This window comes from Sinocyclocheilus grahami, unplaced genomic scaffold (genome assembly GCF_001515645.1).
Source record: "Sinocyclocheilus grahami isolate Dianchi unplaced genomic scaffold, SAMN03320097.WGS_v1.1 scaffold384.1, whole genome shotgun sequence".
Classification (NCBI taxonomy): Eukaryota; Metazoa; Chordata; class Actinopteri; order Cypriniformes; family Cyprinidae; genus Sinocyclocheilus; species Sinocyclocheilus grahami.
The window spans coordinates 687599-703504 of record NW_015505563.1 but is presented as its reverse complement, the minus strand read 5'-3'; the positions used below and the strand labels follow the sequence as shown (position 1 = coordinate 703504).

The 15906-nt window shown below is 36.7% G+C and overlaps 1 protein-coding gene across 4 annotated transcripts in view; it reads right to left on the bottom strand.

Moving 5' to 3' along the window:
* The window catches only part of LOC107549995 (membrane-associated guanylate kinase, WW and PDZ domain-containing protein 1-like), a 56113-nt gene that overhangs the window by 21443 nt on the left and 18764 nt on the right, over positions 1–15906 (bottom strand). For 3 of the 4 annotated variants that reach the window (XM_016231202.1, XM_016231204.1, XM_016231205.1), the window contains 6 exons: positions 15433–15503; positions 14278–14445; positions 12077–12569; positions 8494–9004; positions 8333–8396; positions 7202–7600 (listed from right to left, as the gene is read on the bottom strand). In XM_016231202.1, coding sequence (XP_016086688.1) covers positions 7202–7600; positions 8333–8396; positions 8494–9004; positions 12077–12569; positions 14278–14445; positions 15433–15503 — 1706 coding nt within the window. The remainder of the gene's footprint in view (positions 1–7201; positions 7601–8332; positions 8397–8493; positions 9005–12076; positions 12570–14277; positions 14446–15432; positions 15504–15906) is intronic. The other variant, XM_016231203.1, reaches the window with a different exon arrangement.

The window sequence follows — 15906 nt, the reverse complement described above, 5'->3', positions numbered from 1 at the left end:
GGGGGGGGGGGGGGGGTCCATTTAATAAACACAGCACAGGGGGTTTATGTAATTTCATAAAAGTCTCCCTCATGACAAAGAGATAAAGAATAGATGGGTACAGCTGTTTCTGACCCAGCTTTCTGAAATAAAGAGAAATGCTCTTTGGGATTTGTAGTTACTGAACATCAGAGTATTTTGGCTTAATGAAGGTATATGGTGTTTGTTACATAATCAGTTATCAAACACTGCCCATAATCCTATAAATTCACACTGTTATGAATGACACAGAAAGACATGCATGCCTTCTAAAGCAGTACAGTATAGTACTGAAAGAGGCATTTTGTATCAGTTTTGTACAGGAAATCTCCACTACCTACTGAAAAAAAATAAAAAAATAAAACTAATAATAATAATAATATATATATGAAAATTGGAAAAGTTGGAAAATTCATTTATAGTGAATTACTGATCTAGAGATTTTATGGATTTTCCTTTGTCCCATAAAATATGAAAATAAAAGTAATATGTTTAATCTAATAATCTAATAATAATAATAATATATATATATATATATATATATATATATATATATATATATATATATATACACACACACACACACATACACACACACAGTATATTAGTAATAGAGCACAAAAAGACTTTCAATAATTCAAATTATTGAAACAACAAAAGCACAGGTGAAACTTTAACTACTCTTTAACCGTGTGGAATAACTGGGTCGCGCTTCAGAACTTTTACACAACACCTTGTTTCTGTTCACCTCCACTATTCATGAGCCTCCGTTATTTCACGTCTGGGCAGATTTCCCCTGAACTGTGAGCCAATGAGCTGTATGAGAGCCTAGTTTTTGCACACACCACAGGGTTCGGCGGGAAGAACAGAGGTTTTGCGTGTTGTGGAAGCCGAGTTCAAATGGGGGTCGAGAGAGGATGGCTGAAGCTCTCTAACAAAACTCCTCATGCAGAGTAGAGAACAGAAGGACTCATGCTGAAATTATGACCTTTTGTCACATGTCAGAAAAACCTGATCTCCTGTGGGCTTCTATTGTTATTGTTATTATTAAAGAGTGTTTATGTTAATATACTTTCTCCTGTTCCAGTATCTTATGCAGATGCATATACAGAAGAATCCTTTCAAAACATTGTTTTGCTTGTTTGAACATTCCAACTAGCCCGACAACAGTTCAACCAATAGCGTAGGTTTGGAGTGGGGTTATCTGATGAGCCAGCCAGTGGCAGAGAGGGGAAGTATTTGAGGAAATCTAAAACAGTATTTTTGCAATTCGATTTGAAATGACACACTTCAGCTTCAAGTAAACTTACTACAGAATAACTATAAGCAATTACTAGGTTGATTTCCCAAAATGTGTTTTCAAAACAATATTCCAACCAGCCTGACCTTTCAACCAATAGTGTGAGTTGGGGGCGTGGCTATCTGATCAGCCAGCCAATGGCAAAGAGGGGGAGTATTTGAGGAAATATGTTTAAAAAGTGTGTACTTTTTTTGTCATTCCATTTAAAATGACACACTTCAGCTTTAGTTATAATTATAACAAAATAACCCCAACATTAAGCAGTTCAGAAATTAAAAACTTCTGAATCTGTGTCCAGTTTATGGAACCACTGCTTAACAAACCAAGGTCCTTAACTCCCTCATTCTCTAACATTTGTATACTTAAAGGGTTAGTTCACTCAAAAATTTAAATTAGACTGTGTTTTACTTACCCTTGAAGCATCCTAGGTGTATATGACTTTCTTCTTTCAGATGAACCCAGTCGGAGTTATATTGAAAATTGTCCTGTCTATTCCAAGCGCTATCATTGCAGTCAGCGGGTGTTGCAGTTGAACAGTCCACAAGTCGTCAAATAAAACGCACGCATTCATAATAAAACATGCCTCACACGGCTCCGGGGGTGAATAAAGGCCTCCTGTAGTGAATGCATGCATTTTTGTAAGAACAATATCCATATTTCAAACGTAATAAACACTATTCTGACACTTCCGGTATCTGTCATACACGGAAGCCGTTCCGGCGGAAAGCTTATGACGAATGCGCAGCGCACATTTTTTTCTCATTTTGTCTCTCATAGTTGAGGTATACCTATGATGAAAATTACAGGCCTCTCTCATCTTTTTAAGTGGGAGAACTTGCACAATTGGTGGCTGACTAAATACTTTTTTTCCCCACTGTATATCGAAATCCTACGACATTTTTCTTTGCAAATCCACGGTTTGTACTTCTAATTCGTGACCGACGTTTTGTTTTGTTCTCTCTCCGCATTCGTCACTAATCACGCAACGCGACGTACTACGTCATCCACCGGAACGGCTTCCGCGTATGACAGATAACGAAAGTGTTTTGAAAAGTGAAGTGAAGAAAAAAGTGTTTATTACGTTTGAAATATGGATATATATTTTTTTAAAAACACATGAATTTGCTACAGAAGGCCTTTATTCACCCCCCCGTAGCCGTGTGAGGCACGTTCCTGTAAGTACGTTTTCATATTTAAAGGATTTGCCACTGATGATTCAAATGCGAGTTTTGGGCAGTGTAGAGTAGCGCTTGTTGTTTGTCGTTTCACTGATCACAAATGCAGACATGGTTTTATGTTTATGCGGCGCGATGCAACGCAACGCGTAAAAAGACAGTATAAGTCATTATAATCAGTAATTATGTCCCCACTGGATGCTACAAATGCCTCGTTTTTAATGGGTTTTATTGTTTTTTGTCTCGTTGCACCGGGACACAGCATCACAGTATGGTAAGGGGAGTAAAATTTCCGTCACGCACTTGAGGTATTCGGTCAATCACAATGCACTGGATAGCTGCCCAATCAGAGCACAACTCGCTTTTCAGAATGATGAGCTTTGTAAAAATAATGTCCAGTATGTGGAAAATAATTTGTTTTTTTAACCTTAAACCGCATAAACACATTTCATTACACCAAATACACAAAATAATGTTCTTTTTTAGCAACGTCATATGACCCCTTTAATATAACTCAGACTGGATTCGACTGAAAGAAGAAAGTCATATACAACTAGGATGCCTCAAGGGTGAGTAAAACACAAGCTAATTTTCATTTTTGGGTGAACTAACCCTTTAATGCACTAACAACGCCCTTCAGTGATCAGCGAGTAAATGATTCAGTGAGTACATGACCAGTGAATGAATGAAAAGAAACAATAATAGAGGACAATTTGTGTCACATGTGTCTGGATTAAATTTGCAATGCAGGTCTCAACTAATATTATGTAAAAGTACAGTATTCTCAGTGTGAATGTCTGTTGACATTTTCATTAAAAAATAGTTCATCCATAAAGGAAAACTCTGACTCAATTTACTCACCCTCATGTGATAAAAATATCTGCTTAACAACAAGTGACCAAGTGTGTATTAATACTTTTCTATCTTTAAAAACAAGGAGCAAAAACAAATAAAAAAAAATTCACACACAAGTACGCATTATAGAGCTGAAACACACAGATGCAGATCACGGCATTAAAGCTTATGGTGACTGATCATCAGACCCAAACACTCCATTTACATCAGGCTGACCCTGCAGAAACAAACAATCCCAACACTGCTGTAAACAAGAGCAAATGATCAGGTATCTGATTCTGCAGTGAAACTTTGTATCAGAGACAGCCTTAAAGTGCCCAGCACAGAATGTGTGAAATCAATTCGTTCAATCTAAAGAGATACAAAACACATGTCCAACAAAACAAAATGCATCATAAACATTCAAACACCCACATACAAGCATGCTTGCATCCCTTTGGGGACAAAGATGCAAAACCAACCATCTGTTTAATATTTAATCTTATCCAGCTTATTAGTCCTTGCATGTAAATATGCACTAAAATGAACAATGCAAAACCTCACATGACATTGAGAAAATATGCTCAACCAATGATCCAGAACTTGTGATGTCTGTTAACACGGCTAAGCTTCACGAAACAGCATCAGCTGACCCTAGAACAACTCGTTCCTCTGAAAAATGGAAACGGGCATAAGACAACGCCTTAAGGATATTGCACATAGAGAGGATACAGATAAGATACAGACAATCTTATATTGAGCATAACTGGAAGAGCATGCAATGTTTCTCAATTTCTCTGTTCCACACACACACACACACACTGCACATTCCCTACAAATTACCTCATGTAGATGATCTCACACACACGATGAGATTTTCAGGGTGAGCAGCTCATAACATTAATAATTTAACTGAGAGACTGAAAATATACCAAAATATAGAGATACCATAGTCATGTGTTCTGGTATGATACTCCAACAGATTTCAAAGAATACCATGGTAGACGAAAACAAAAATGTTACCATGGCCAAACAATACTAAAAACTAGTAATACCATGGTTTGGATTTGTGCCATGGCAGTACCACGTAAATACTATGGTAAAGGAATTGGGCTACATTTTATTTTAAGGTGTCCTTGTTACAGTGTAATTATGCATTTAAGTACTGAGTAATATTAATTAACTACATGTACTTACTATATGGTTAGGTTTAGGGTTTGGCTTAGAGTTACTTGCATGTAATTATGCATAATTTATTGTTATTATAATAGTAAGTACATGTAACATAGACACCTTAAAGTGTTACCATGAATTGTAGTACCTTGGTCAATTTCAAAATACTATAGTGTTACCATGTGATATTATCACTGTACCATGGTACTACCACAGTGCTTTTTTGTAATGAATAAACAATACACAAAAATATATCTACAAAAAAAAAAAAAAACCCGGTCCCAAAAAGTAACATGGGACTACCACAGTATTTTGAATATACCATGTACTGTAGTACCAAGGGACTTGTTTGACTTGTACCATGGACGAACAATGGTATTCTTGAAAATACCCTGGAGTTCCATATAAATACTTATAGAGTACACTATGCTTCAAGGTTTTTTTCTGTTCATTGCTATTGAAGTCTGTAAGCAGAAATTTGGACCGTTCTACAGTGTGGATGATTCTTTGTTCACTGGTCCAACACATAACAGAAGAATTAAGCCTTTCATTGGCACTGCCAGTGGAAATATTTCAGGCATGTGAGAGCCCAGGTGAACCCCATCTCCAGGACGCTCTGAAGTATAAAAAGTACCAAGATGTAATCAGAAGGGGAGCACTTCAGAAGAACTATCCTGGAGAGCTCAAAGACTACGGATACAATGCAACACATGCAAAACACGCATCCTGTTATCTCTCACATGAACAAACTGTTACCTGAATACACTCAGTTCAAACAAACAAATCACAAAGCTTTAGGAAACGTACGTTCCAGGAAATGTTTAAAATCCACTAAATCACCACTAAACTTGATACAGCTGCAGATAATTCATTTGTTTGTAAAGTAAACAGTACCGAGGTCAATAATTAAGCAGAATACAGATATTATAAGAGTCCATAAGAGGTAAGATAGTATTTACGTTTCGTGTCCTTCACCGTTTTCAGGGCAGCCTGAAGCCTTTCCAGCATGTTGTCCTGATAAGAGTTTCTAAATCCAGCTTCAAATCCAGAGAATTCCTGAGATCACTGAGACTTTAATCTACATATAATTTTACAAAACAGTGAGGAAACTTAGAAAAGAAGGACTGTTCAGGTGTTTTTCCCTTAGAGTAGAGACACTGATGACGCTTGCACTGACAAAACTGAACGGAGGAAAAGAGAGAGGGGGAGAGGGTGAAAGAGTGCAGAGAGAGTGTGTGAGAGAGAGAGAGAGAGAGAGAGAGAGAGAGAGAGAGGGAGGGATGGTGAGTGAAAGCAAATAAGAGCGATTTAATACTACACTGAATCCTCTCAAAAAAAGAAGCATCATGAGAAGGGAAGCGTGTGATATATAAAACCCTATATTGGGATGTCTAACAATACACACACACACACACACACACACACACACAAAATACTGTTAAAAAGTTTGGACTAAGATTTTTTTTCATATAGAAATTAATACTTGTATTCAGCAAGGATGCATTAAATTGATCTAAAGTGACAGTAAAGACAATGTTACAAAATATGTTACAAAAGATTTCGGTTTCAAATAAATGCCCAAACTTTTGCCATTTATTTTTATGGGTGTACATATTTGATTCAATTCCAAATCTTTAATAAATATCATCAATCATAGAAATTTGGCTGATACTACTTTGGTCTATTGCAAAATTATATATATTATTGCACTGAAGGCACAAATGTTTCTACAACTTAAGTACATTGGACATTTGGATGTTACAACTGAAAATAGGCATTTTGGATAAAGTAATATTATAGTGTTATACTAAATACCATCAATTACTAAATTACATATTCAGTGTGTTAAATTTGTATGTCAGATGCACTGTCTAGTTACCAGAAACTTTATGTAAACATTTAGTTCTATGAAGTACAGTAGCTACGTAAACTTTTAGAAAATGTAACAAAACCATAAACACCCAAAACAGACCAAAGTCAATGGCTCTTTCTTGCAAATCTCTGTGTTACAGAAGAAACAATATAAGACGCAAATAACAGTGAACAAGTACTGAACTACTAAACAACTGAACAAAGGACAATGCACAAGAAAAAACTAAGAAAACAGGAAAAACTGTGCACTCAGGAAACTGTTCCATTTGTCGTTTCACAAATACAAGAACTGCTGGACACAAACCTTGACCTCATTTGGACTTGAATTTATCCTACATTTATATTTAACTTTCATCCTCAACAGTTACAGCAGTGAGGTACAAATCATACATGTATATTTATGACTAATTAAAAACAACTGTAAAGAGCAAAAGCCACAAATCAAGTGAAAGAACTCATAATTAGTCTGCTAATTAGGGATTTTTGTGCACATGCTTATTGCATAATGGCATGACTCAGATGACCAACATGCTTAGAGGGGTAAAATGCCCTTTTTCTTGAAAATATTGTTTTCACAATTCACCTGGACTCCAAGCATGGAGCAAAGCAGGATTATATACTATCTCCCTTTGTGATAATTACTTCATGGAGACAGAAAGTAGGATATATTTCCAGAACCCTAGTTTTGATATAACATTGTATTAATGTATTAAATGTTCTCTTGGCTTCCAAATACCAGAATAACCAGAGTTAAAACAAAGGTCACAAGGTCACATCCACTGGCCAGAAATCCTAAATGCAGATCCTGCTCAACCCAGCCTGTACTTACTTCCATTCATTACGTCCTGGGATGCAATGACAAACCCGAATCCTTCTCCTGGTCTCCGTCTCAACTCTACCTCCATCGCTCTGGAAGAGATCGCTCCCCTCGTGTCTACATGGCTTTTGGATACTGCGCCGAGATTAGAGGGAGCAGTACGGCTCCACTGAGCAGGTCCGTCCTCGACTCCTATCCAGTCCCGGGGCTCTAGGGTCAGGGTCACGGGCACGGAGTCCAGGAAGCTGGTGCTTTGGACCAGGTTGGGGAGGTCACCGCAAGGTGAGGAGGGAGAGAGGGTGCTCTGGCTGGGCACAGCACCATCGGAGGAGGGCGAGGTCAGATCAGGGGTGCCCAGGGAGGGAGGAGGTCTCTTATAGGCATTTGGAGAGCCTGGGGAACAAAGAGAACCTGAGAGAGAACAGGATAGTGATGAGCGATAGAGGCAGGATGCATGGTGTTCTGTGTAATTGTATGAATGTCACACAGATTTTTCTTGATATGTTTTTCTATTTACATAGAAATCATAATAAATATAATCATCAGAAATACATATAATTAATGTGTGTTTAGCTACTTGCATTATATATTATATTATATTACATTATATTATATTATACTGGTTATCAGACAATATTATTATTTTTTATTTAATATTATTGTTTAATTTAATGGTATCAGCCAATATGATATTCAACTGCATTTAAATTGGATATTTTACACACCTTACTTATATGACTATATGTATTAGTTATATAAGTTTTTAACATTAGACATTTGTTTGAACTTCATTGTTTTCCTCCATAGTGTTATAATTACATATTGCAAAACACATTGCACAGAATTTTTTCAGTTGAAATATTTTTTGCCGTTTTTTTTTTACTATGGTTTGTATTCAGTTGCACAATTATTCTTAATTGACATTGTTAAAATAGCAATGAAACATTAATAAATAATAACAAATGTTACAAATTTTCTTTCACATCTCCCATTAATTTTTCACACTAAACATTATAAAGTTTTCAGTAATTTATTTAGATTAAATAATACAACATTTTAAAGTGACCATGAAATCAAAATGGACAATTCTTTTTGTTTGTTTTTTTATGGAATAATATAGAAAATTTATTCATAGACACTCACCTCCTCTGTAAACCAGTAAGACCACCTCACCCTGTTTAGTATGTTCTTGCAGCACTCGCTGCACCTGTTCATATTAAAAAAAGAACATTTGCAAGGATTCAAATATGTAAGGTTGATGAGGGAAGAGCTTCAGAAACAGACCCGAAGAGTTAATGAATTACTTGTGCGAAGCTGAGACTCTGCACATCAGCGCCGTTGATTTTAATAATGGCGTCCCCTGGCTGTAGGGAATGGCATTGTCGTCTGTCCCAAACTCTCTTCACCACCGCCAGCTGCCCTCCCTGCCCCCCAGCCGTCACACTGAAACCCATACCCCCTCCCTCACTCCTGCCCAAGGCCACAGGTACCAGCTCACCCCCTCCACCGCAGCCTACCCCACCTGGGGCTCCGGGGGACCCTAGGCCACCCGGAAGAGGTCGCGGTGGATTGTTGGCTGGACACCCGTTGAAACCACAGGGTGGGTGCTCGGTTGGGGGTGCAACAGCAAGAGATGTTTGGGGCATTGGAGGCCGCTGGGTGCTGGGCGCTCCTGGCGGGGCGGTAGGACCCACCTCAGGCTGGGGCAGCGGGAGCACAGCAGAGGAGAGATCACTCTCGGAAGACTTAGAACTGTGATGGGCGTGAGAAGGAGCTGGAAGAGAGTTGTTGTTGTAGCTTCGGACAAGGGAAGCTCTAGATGAAGAGTGGAAGAAATAAATGATTGTGTAAAAAGAACAGCATCAATAAAGATAAAATATTAATAATTATAATAGTACTGTAATAATAATCATTAATGAACATGGTCATGATATTATTATTATTATTATTATAACAATGTTTATTTGTTTTATTTAAAAAAATAATGATAATATTTATTATTACTAATATTAACCATGTTTATTAATAATAATAATGTATAAACATGGTTATAACAATAATAATAATTATTATTCTGTTCTTATCAATTATTAGTGTTTTTATTATTATTATTATTATTTTAGTTATAACAATGTTTATTCATTGTATTTTAAAATGATCATATTTATTGCAATTAATATTAATTATGTTCATTAATAATAATAATAATCATGAATAAGCATGGTTATAACAACAACAATAATAATAATAATAATCATCATCATTTTGTTCTTATTAATTATTAGTGTTATGGTATTATGGTAATAATTTATGATCATATTCTTCATCTTCCCTATTGAACATGGTTATGATATTATTATTATTACTACTATTTAATATTATTAATTATAATATTAATTATTATTAATAATAATCCTTAATATTAATAAACATGGTTATAATAACAATAATAATATCACAAACAAGTCAATTGATTATAATTATTATTAATATAATAATGAACAAACGTGGTTTTATATTACTATTATTATTTATTGATGTTGCTAAAAAGAACATTATTTTGTGTGTTTGGTGTAATGAAATGTGTTTATGCGGTTTAAGGTTAAAAAAACACATTATTTTCCACATACTATTGTTTCTCCTCTATGCCCCGCCTTTCTGAAAAGCGTTGATTTTTAAAAAGCTCATCGGTCTGAAAAGTGTGGTATGCTCTGATTGGCCAGCTATCCATTGCGTTTTGATTGGCCGAATACCTTAAGCGTGTGACGGAAATGTTATGCCCCTTACCATATATTGTGATGCCCTGTCCGGCCGGAGCGACGAGACAAAAACATTAAAACCCATTATAAACGAGGCATTTGTTGCATCCAGTGGAGACATAATTACGGATTATAATGACTGTCTTTTTATTATACTGTATAATATACTTATTATACTTATTATTATACTGTCTTTTTACGCGTTGCATCGCTGCATTTGTGATCGGAGAAATTACAAACAACAAGCGCTACTCTACACTGCCCAAAACTCGCGTTTGAATCATCAGTGGCTAATTCTTTAAATATGAAAACGTACTTACAGTCTGTGAGTCAGAACAGCCAGCATTGTAGTCTACTCTACCAAGATCAGGAAACAGTCCTCCATAAAATGTGCTGCACACATCTGAATATTTGGGTTGAACTGTTCTGGAACAGTGTTGTAAATACAACTTAACCACTGATTTCTAGTCGTGTCCTCTTTTGGAAGGCCAAACAAAGTATTTTAGCTTTCGCAATGAAACACAAGTCTTCACAACATGGTGGCGGCGGTGGCAGCAACAATAAAGTTACGCCTTCTTTCTTTGCGTGAACATTTGGGCGGCGTTATGCAAATCTTCCCACACAGTGACGTAGACATGTGAGGGCGTGTTTAAACGAGCCGTTTTAGGAGGGCGTGGACGAGTCTTAACTTTTATAAAGAATATCTCTTTGGGTTTGAGACTAGGTCTGGGCGATAAAACGGTATCAATATTTATCGACGGTACACCTTCTTCGATAACGATATAAAACATGTTTGATATAGTGCACGATATAGGCTCGTGCTATGAGTGACGCAGACAGCACACACAAACACGAACACATGCCGAATTGAGTGCTGTGCCTGCCTGTGATGCGGAGATTGTGAATAAAAAAAATTTATATTAGTCAAATTTAAAATAAACATTTGCATTTGAATGTTAGGTGTGCAATAGGGAGCATCATCAGTGGTGCGCGAGATGCGGTGATAACGATGTAAGTGACGTTGCATTTTAATGTTTTGTTAATTTAGCCCACGAGATGCGCCGCTGCTGTGTTATGCATTCAAAATATTAGAGAAAGATAGAAGCTCAATGCGGAGAAGATCTTGATTAGGTGAAAACCGAAACCAAGCCATTCACACAGATGCATATTCACCTCATTTTTTAGACGGACAAATATGACTGTTGCACTCGCATCTCACACAAGAGATGTAGCCATGCAAAGTTAAAACAGTTTAAACTTTTAGAAAGCACGTCGCGAATTTGTCGAGGTTTATTCCTTTTCACTGCGTCTCTTATGTTTTTAAATGCAATCTGCGTGATGGGCGATTTGGCTCTTTGTATTAAGTAATGCATAAATACATGATGCTCTTTTGTTCATAACCGTTTATGCAATTTACGGAATTTATATGAGTTAATGTAGACGTAATGCAGTTTTTTTTTATAGACATTTATTTCCTTGCGTTGACAATTTAAATGTGCTGTATTATTTTGCTCATTGCGCCCTCCTGTGGCCTCGGGAGACAAGCCAAAAGTTTCCTTAAAACCTATTTAATCTGCATATAAAACATTAGAAATTAAATATTAGTTACATTTTTATTGTGTGTTTGACTGTTAAAACAAAAAATATTAGTTGTTTGTCTCAATAAATTGGGTTAATTTAAAAATACAGTGATTAAATGTAAAAAAAATATATATTGCTTTGTTTTACAAAAGGTTATACAAATGTTAATAATTATCGATACAGAACGATATGAAACATTATATCGTTGATACATTTTTTAGCTATATCGCCAAGCCCTATTTGAGACTTTAGTCTTTGCAACTTTAGCGATCTTATCTATTCACGAATAGCTTGTAACACTCCAAAGAGAAAGGAAAACTTGAAATCGCATCATATGACCCCTTTAATATTATTATCACCATGTTCATTAATGATAATTATTATTATTAACAACAACAACAACAATATTAATTATAATAACAATTATTATTAATATCACAACCATGATTACCATCATTAATGAACATTATTTATTATATTAATATTTCTAATATTATTTATTATTAAAAACGATAACTCAATCAGTCTGAAATGTCATTCTGGTTACCTGCGCGTGACAACAGAGCAGACCTCCGTATCGCTATGACTGGAGCTCATCCGCTCTGATGGAGGAGGGGCATTTGAAGAAGTCACTGCCCCCATCGCTATAGTCCCTCCCACTACATTTCCATTGGCCATTGCGTATGAAAGCTGGGGTGCTGTGTTTCCATTAGCATCCAAGGACTCTTTCTGCATGCGGGGGTAGAAGTTGTTGTGGTGGGACATGGAGCGGTTGAGGTTCACCAAGCCAGGCTGGTGTCCATCGGGATGTTGGACATGGGATTGAGCAGACCCAGGGGCTGTAGGGTTGGTGCTGGTTGGGTCAGAAGTGGAGGAGAGGCTGGTTTTGGGGCAGCCATCAGGGTTATAGAGCATTGGGTAACCTCGACGGAGAACCACGTCCACACTGTGACCCATGGGGACGGATTTTAGCATTTCTACAACCTCTTTATGGGACAGACCCAGCACACATGAGTCATTGATGTACACTAGGATGTCCGCTGAGAGAGAGAGACAGAGCGAGAAACATTTGGATTTACACATGTGGGAAATCATAACCAATCAGTATAATGAGGAATCAAAATGTCCTTAATTTTTTAAATTTAAGAAATTCAGTGAACAATAAATCCTGCTGTAACTTTCAAAATTTCCTACCAGTCGAAAAAGTCTGACCTTTGTCTGAGTTTTGTGAACTAAGGGTCAGAGAGGGTTGAAAATGGTCATGATAAAAGAAATAACAACTAAAATCAATTAAAAAAAAAGAATTTATCAACTAAACTAAACTAAAAAAATTAAATAGAAATTTTGGTACAAAAAAAGACAAACCTCAAAGGAATTTAGTTAAGGTACCATGTGACCCCTTTAATGATAAATGAGTGTGTGTGTGTGTGTGTGTGTGTGTGTGTGTGTGTGTGTGTGTGTGTGTGTGTGTGTGTGTGTGTGTGTTTGGTTTTGTTAGTACACGTGAGTGGACAGTGTTGTGTGTAAGAGACAAGCAGATTAAAACCTAGAGGCCCATCTGGATTAAGAGCAGATGAGCAGATTCAAACCATGAGACCCTGCAAATCACCAAATACACACACACACACACACTCTCTCTCTCTAATCCAGAGAGAGAGAGAGAGAGAGAGAGAAAGAATGTCAAGGGATTTCCTGCCTAAAATAAAAGTGAGGATTGGAGGGATAGATTAAAGGATGGGGAGAGGAGAAAAGCAAACAGCTCATGCTCCCGTGGTAAAATCGATCTTTTATCCATCCAGTCCTTTTCTCTCCCCTGGTTTTTCTGCCATCTATAAATGATCTGACTTAAATTCAGATCTATGGGGCTTTTTGTCTTCTAAGCATAAAAAGAGGATGTTAAAGTCAGCAGTACCATTACATCACATATGATTCACAATGTCCTTAAGAGCCCCCTGCACAAATCTGTGTGTTATTAAATTATTATATCTGTCATAAGTCTATAAATATTTAAAGAACTGACCGTTGAAGTGCCATCTCCTCTACTGCAGATTTATACAGAAGCAGCAAAAAGCAGAAGCCACTTAGCAGTTTCCAAAAGGGAATACTCGTGTTGCCAGGGTAATATGAATGTGGCATGCAGGGAAATCCTTGATTCTTTTTTTATTAGTAGTATTATTTCACCAACTTTCTATTTAAAATTTTGATTGTTCTCATTGTGAAATTAGAATAAAAGTAGCCGGATGGAAACATTAAACATTAGTTGATGCCTCTGTGAATATGTTTGTGCAAAGTGTCATATTGAGGAAAAACAAGTAATTTAACATTAAAAAAAGACTGATTCATGCCATTTCTTCCTTTTAAATAACAAAAACAGCTTTACTGAAAAATAAGAATAATCATCATCATAATATTCCTGAATATGCTTGTGCAAAGTGTCATATTGAGGAAAGACGAGAGCAATTTAACATGAAATGACTGCTTTTTCATTTTTCTTTTAAATAACAAAAACGGCTTTACTGAATAATAATTTAATAATAATAATAATAATAATACAGTAGTAATTTTACATGACTATTAAGAAATATTTATGCCTAAATTCACCCACCATTGGAACATCGTGCCGTTTATATTTTAGATCCTAATCACTGCTATAATTTGCTTTTAGCTTTTTGTGTGGTAGTGTTTGCAATACAGTGCCAGCTGCATCTGTTTTATGTTTTTTTAAAAGGACACAGGGTTAAAACTCACCTGCTTTGAGTGTAGACGGGCCTCCAGGGGTGACGCTGTACACCTGCAGGAACTCTCGAGGTCTACTGCCACCCACAATGTTAAAGCCAAAGCCACGAGGCCCTTTCGACAGGCGGGTGTGTATGGAATAGCCCTTCAGGTCAGATGGTTGGTCTGTGAATGCAGGTACTAGTTCACACACACACACACACACACACAACAAACAAACATAAAAGTAAGTATCTATACATGAGATGCTAAGTCCACAGAGTTTTAGCAATGCCTTTAAGCCAAACCGCCTACACTACAGTGTTTCAGGATGGAGTTGATTGCTAAACAACAGTGCCATCTGCTGGGATGTGGGCTGTACTGGTTATACTCTGTATAAAATGTTCAATCACACACTTTTTATATTCTGCAGTAAAATGTGCAGTACTGGCAAAATGTGCAGCATACAACAGAGCACTTTTTTAACCTTTTTCTTTCAGTTTGTTTCATTCATTATTTGAACAGACTGCCAAACATTAAATTTTTTCCTCAAAATTGCATCTAAAAATTTTAAGTAACCACATTTACGTCCAGCATGATAACTGGACTCCAACCGCTGAATTAAACATGCAATGTAAAGAGGTCATGTGACAATACAGTATGCTACCATCTCAAACCTACAAAATGTATATGGTTTCACAACAGTAGGCAGTATACCATATATACTACACACTATGTTTTTCAAACTTCTAAAACTTTTTTCCTTGTGGTTAAATTAGATTTCAGATATTTATGCACATAAATGTATTTGCACACATGGGCTTCCTACACATATGTGCATAGTAACAGACAAAATGACTTCTGAAGATCACTCAGCTCAGAAGTGATGATAGCAGACATGACCTTCTCAAATCTAAGAGAGCGTGCTTTGAGTGATAGATAACATTAAAGGATAAAGGGAGATGGAAAGTGAATGGGCGAGTGGGGAGAGATGAGGGGATCGTGGATAAGGTTTGAAAGGTAAAGGAAACAAGGGATAAGACGAAGGCGTGAGAGAAAGACTAAATGGCTCCAGGAAGGTTTGTCATTAATCTTTGTGTGAAGACTGCAGAGAGAGCGAGAGTATGTTTGGGGGCAAAAATTGGAGAGGAGCCAAGCTCACACACACATGCACACATATACACTCACACTCTGTCTTGCTGACAATCTCTTTGCCCTGAGCCCTTGGGTCCAGCCAGCTTGTGGTCTTCGAGTTATGGCTGAAAAATGGGAGAGACTTTTTTCCCCTCACAAGATTTTATCAGCAACTTTAAGATGAAATACAACCACAGTTCTGAGAGCAATAAACATTAAGAGGACTTAATTTTAATAAAGGCAAAGATTATGCAATTTTCACTGACGTGCATCTTAAAGTTCAAATGTCGCCCTTATTTTACACAAAATTGCATCAAAATACAGAATAACCACATTAAGCGGACTTAATTTTCATAGATGTAGGCAAATATTATGCATTTTTCATTGACGTGCATTTTAAAGTTCAAATGTCTCCCTTTTTTTACACAATTTAATCAAAAATACAAAATAACCCCATTAACTGAACATAATTTTCATAGGGCCAGGCAAAGATTCTGCATTTTTCATTGACGTGCATCTTAGAGTTCA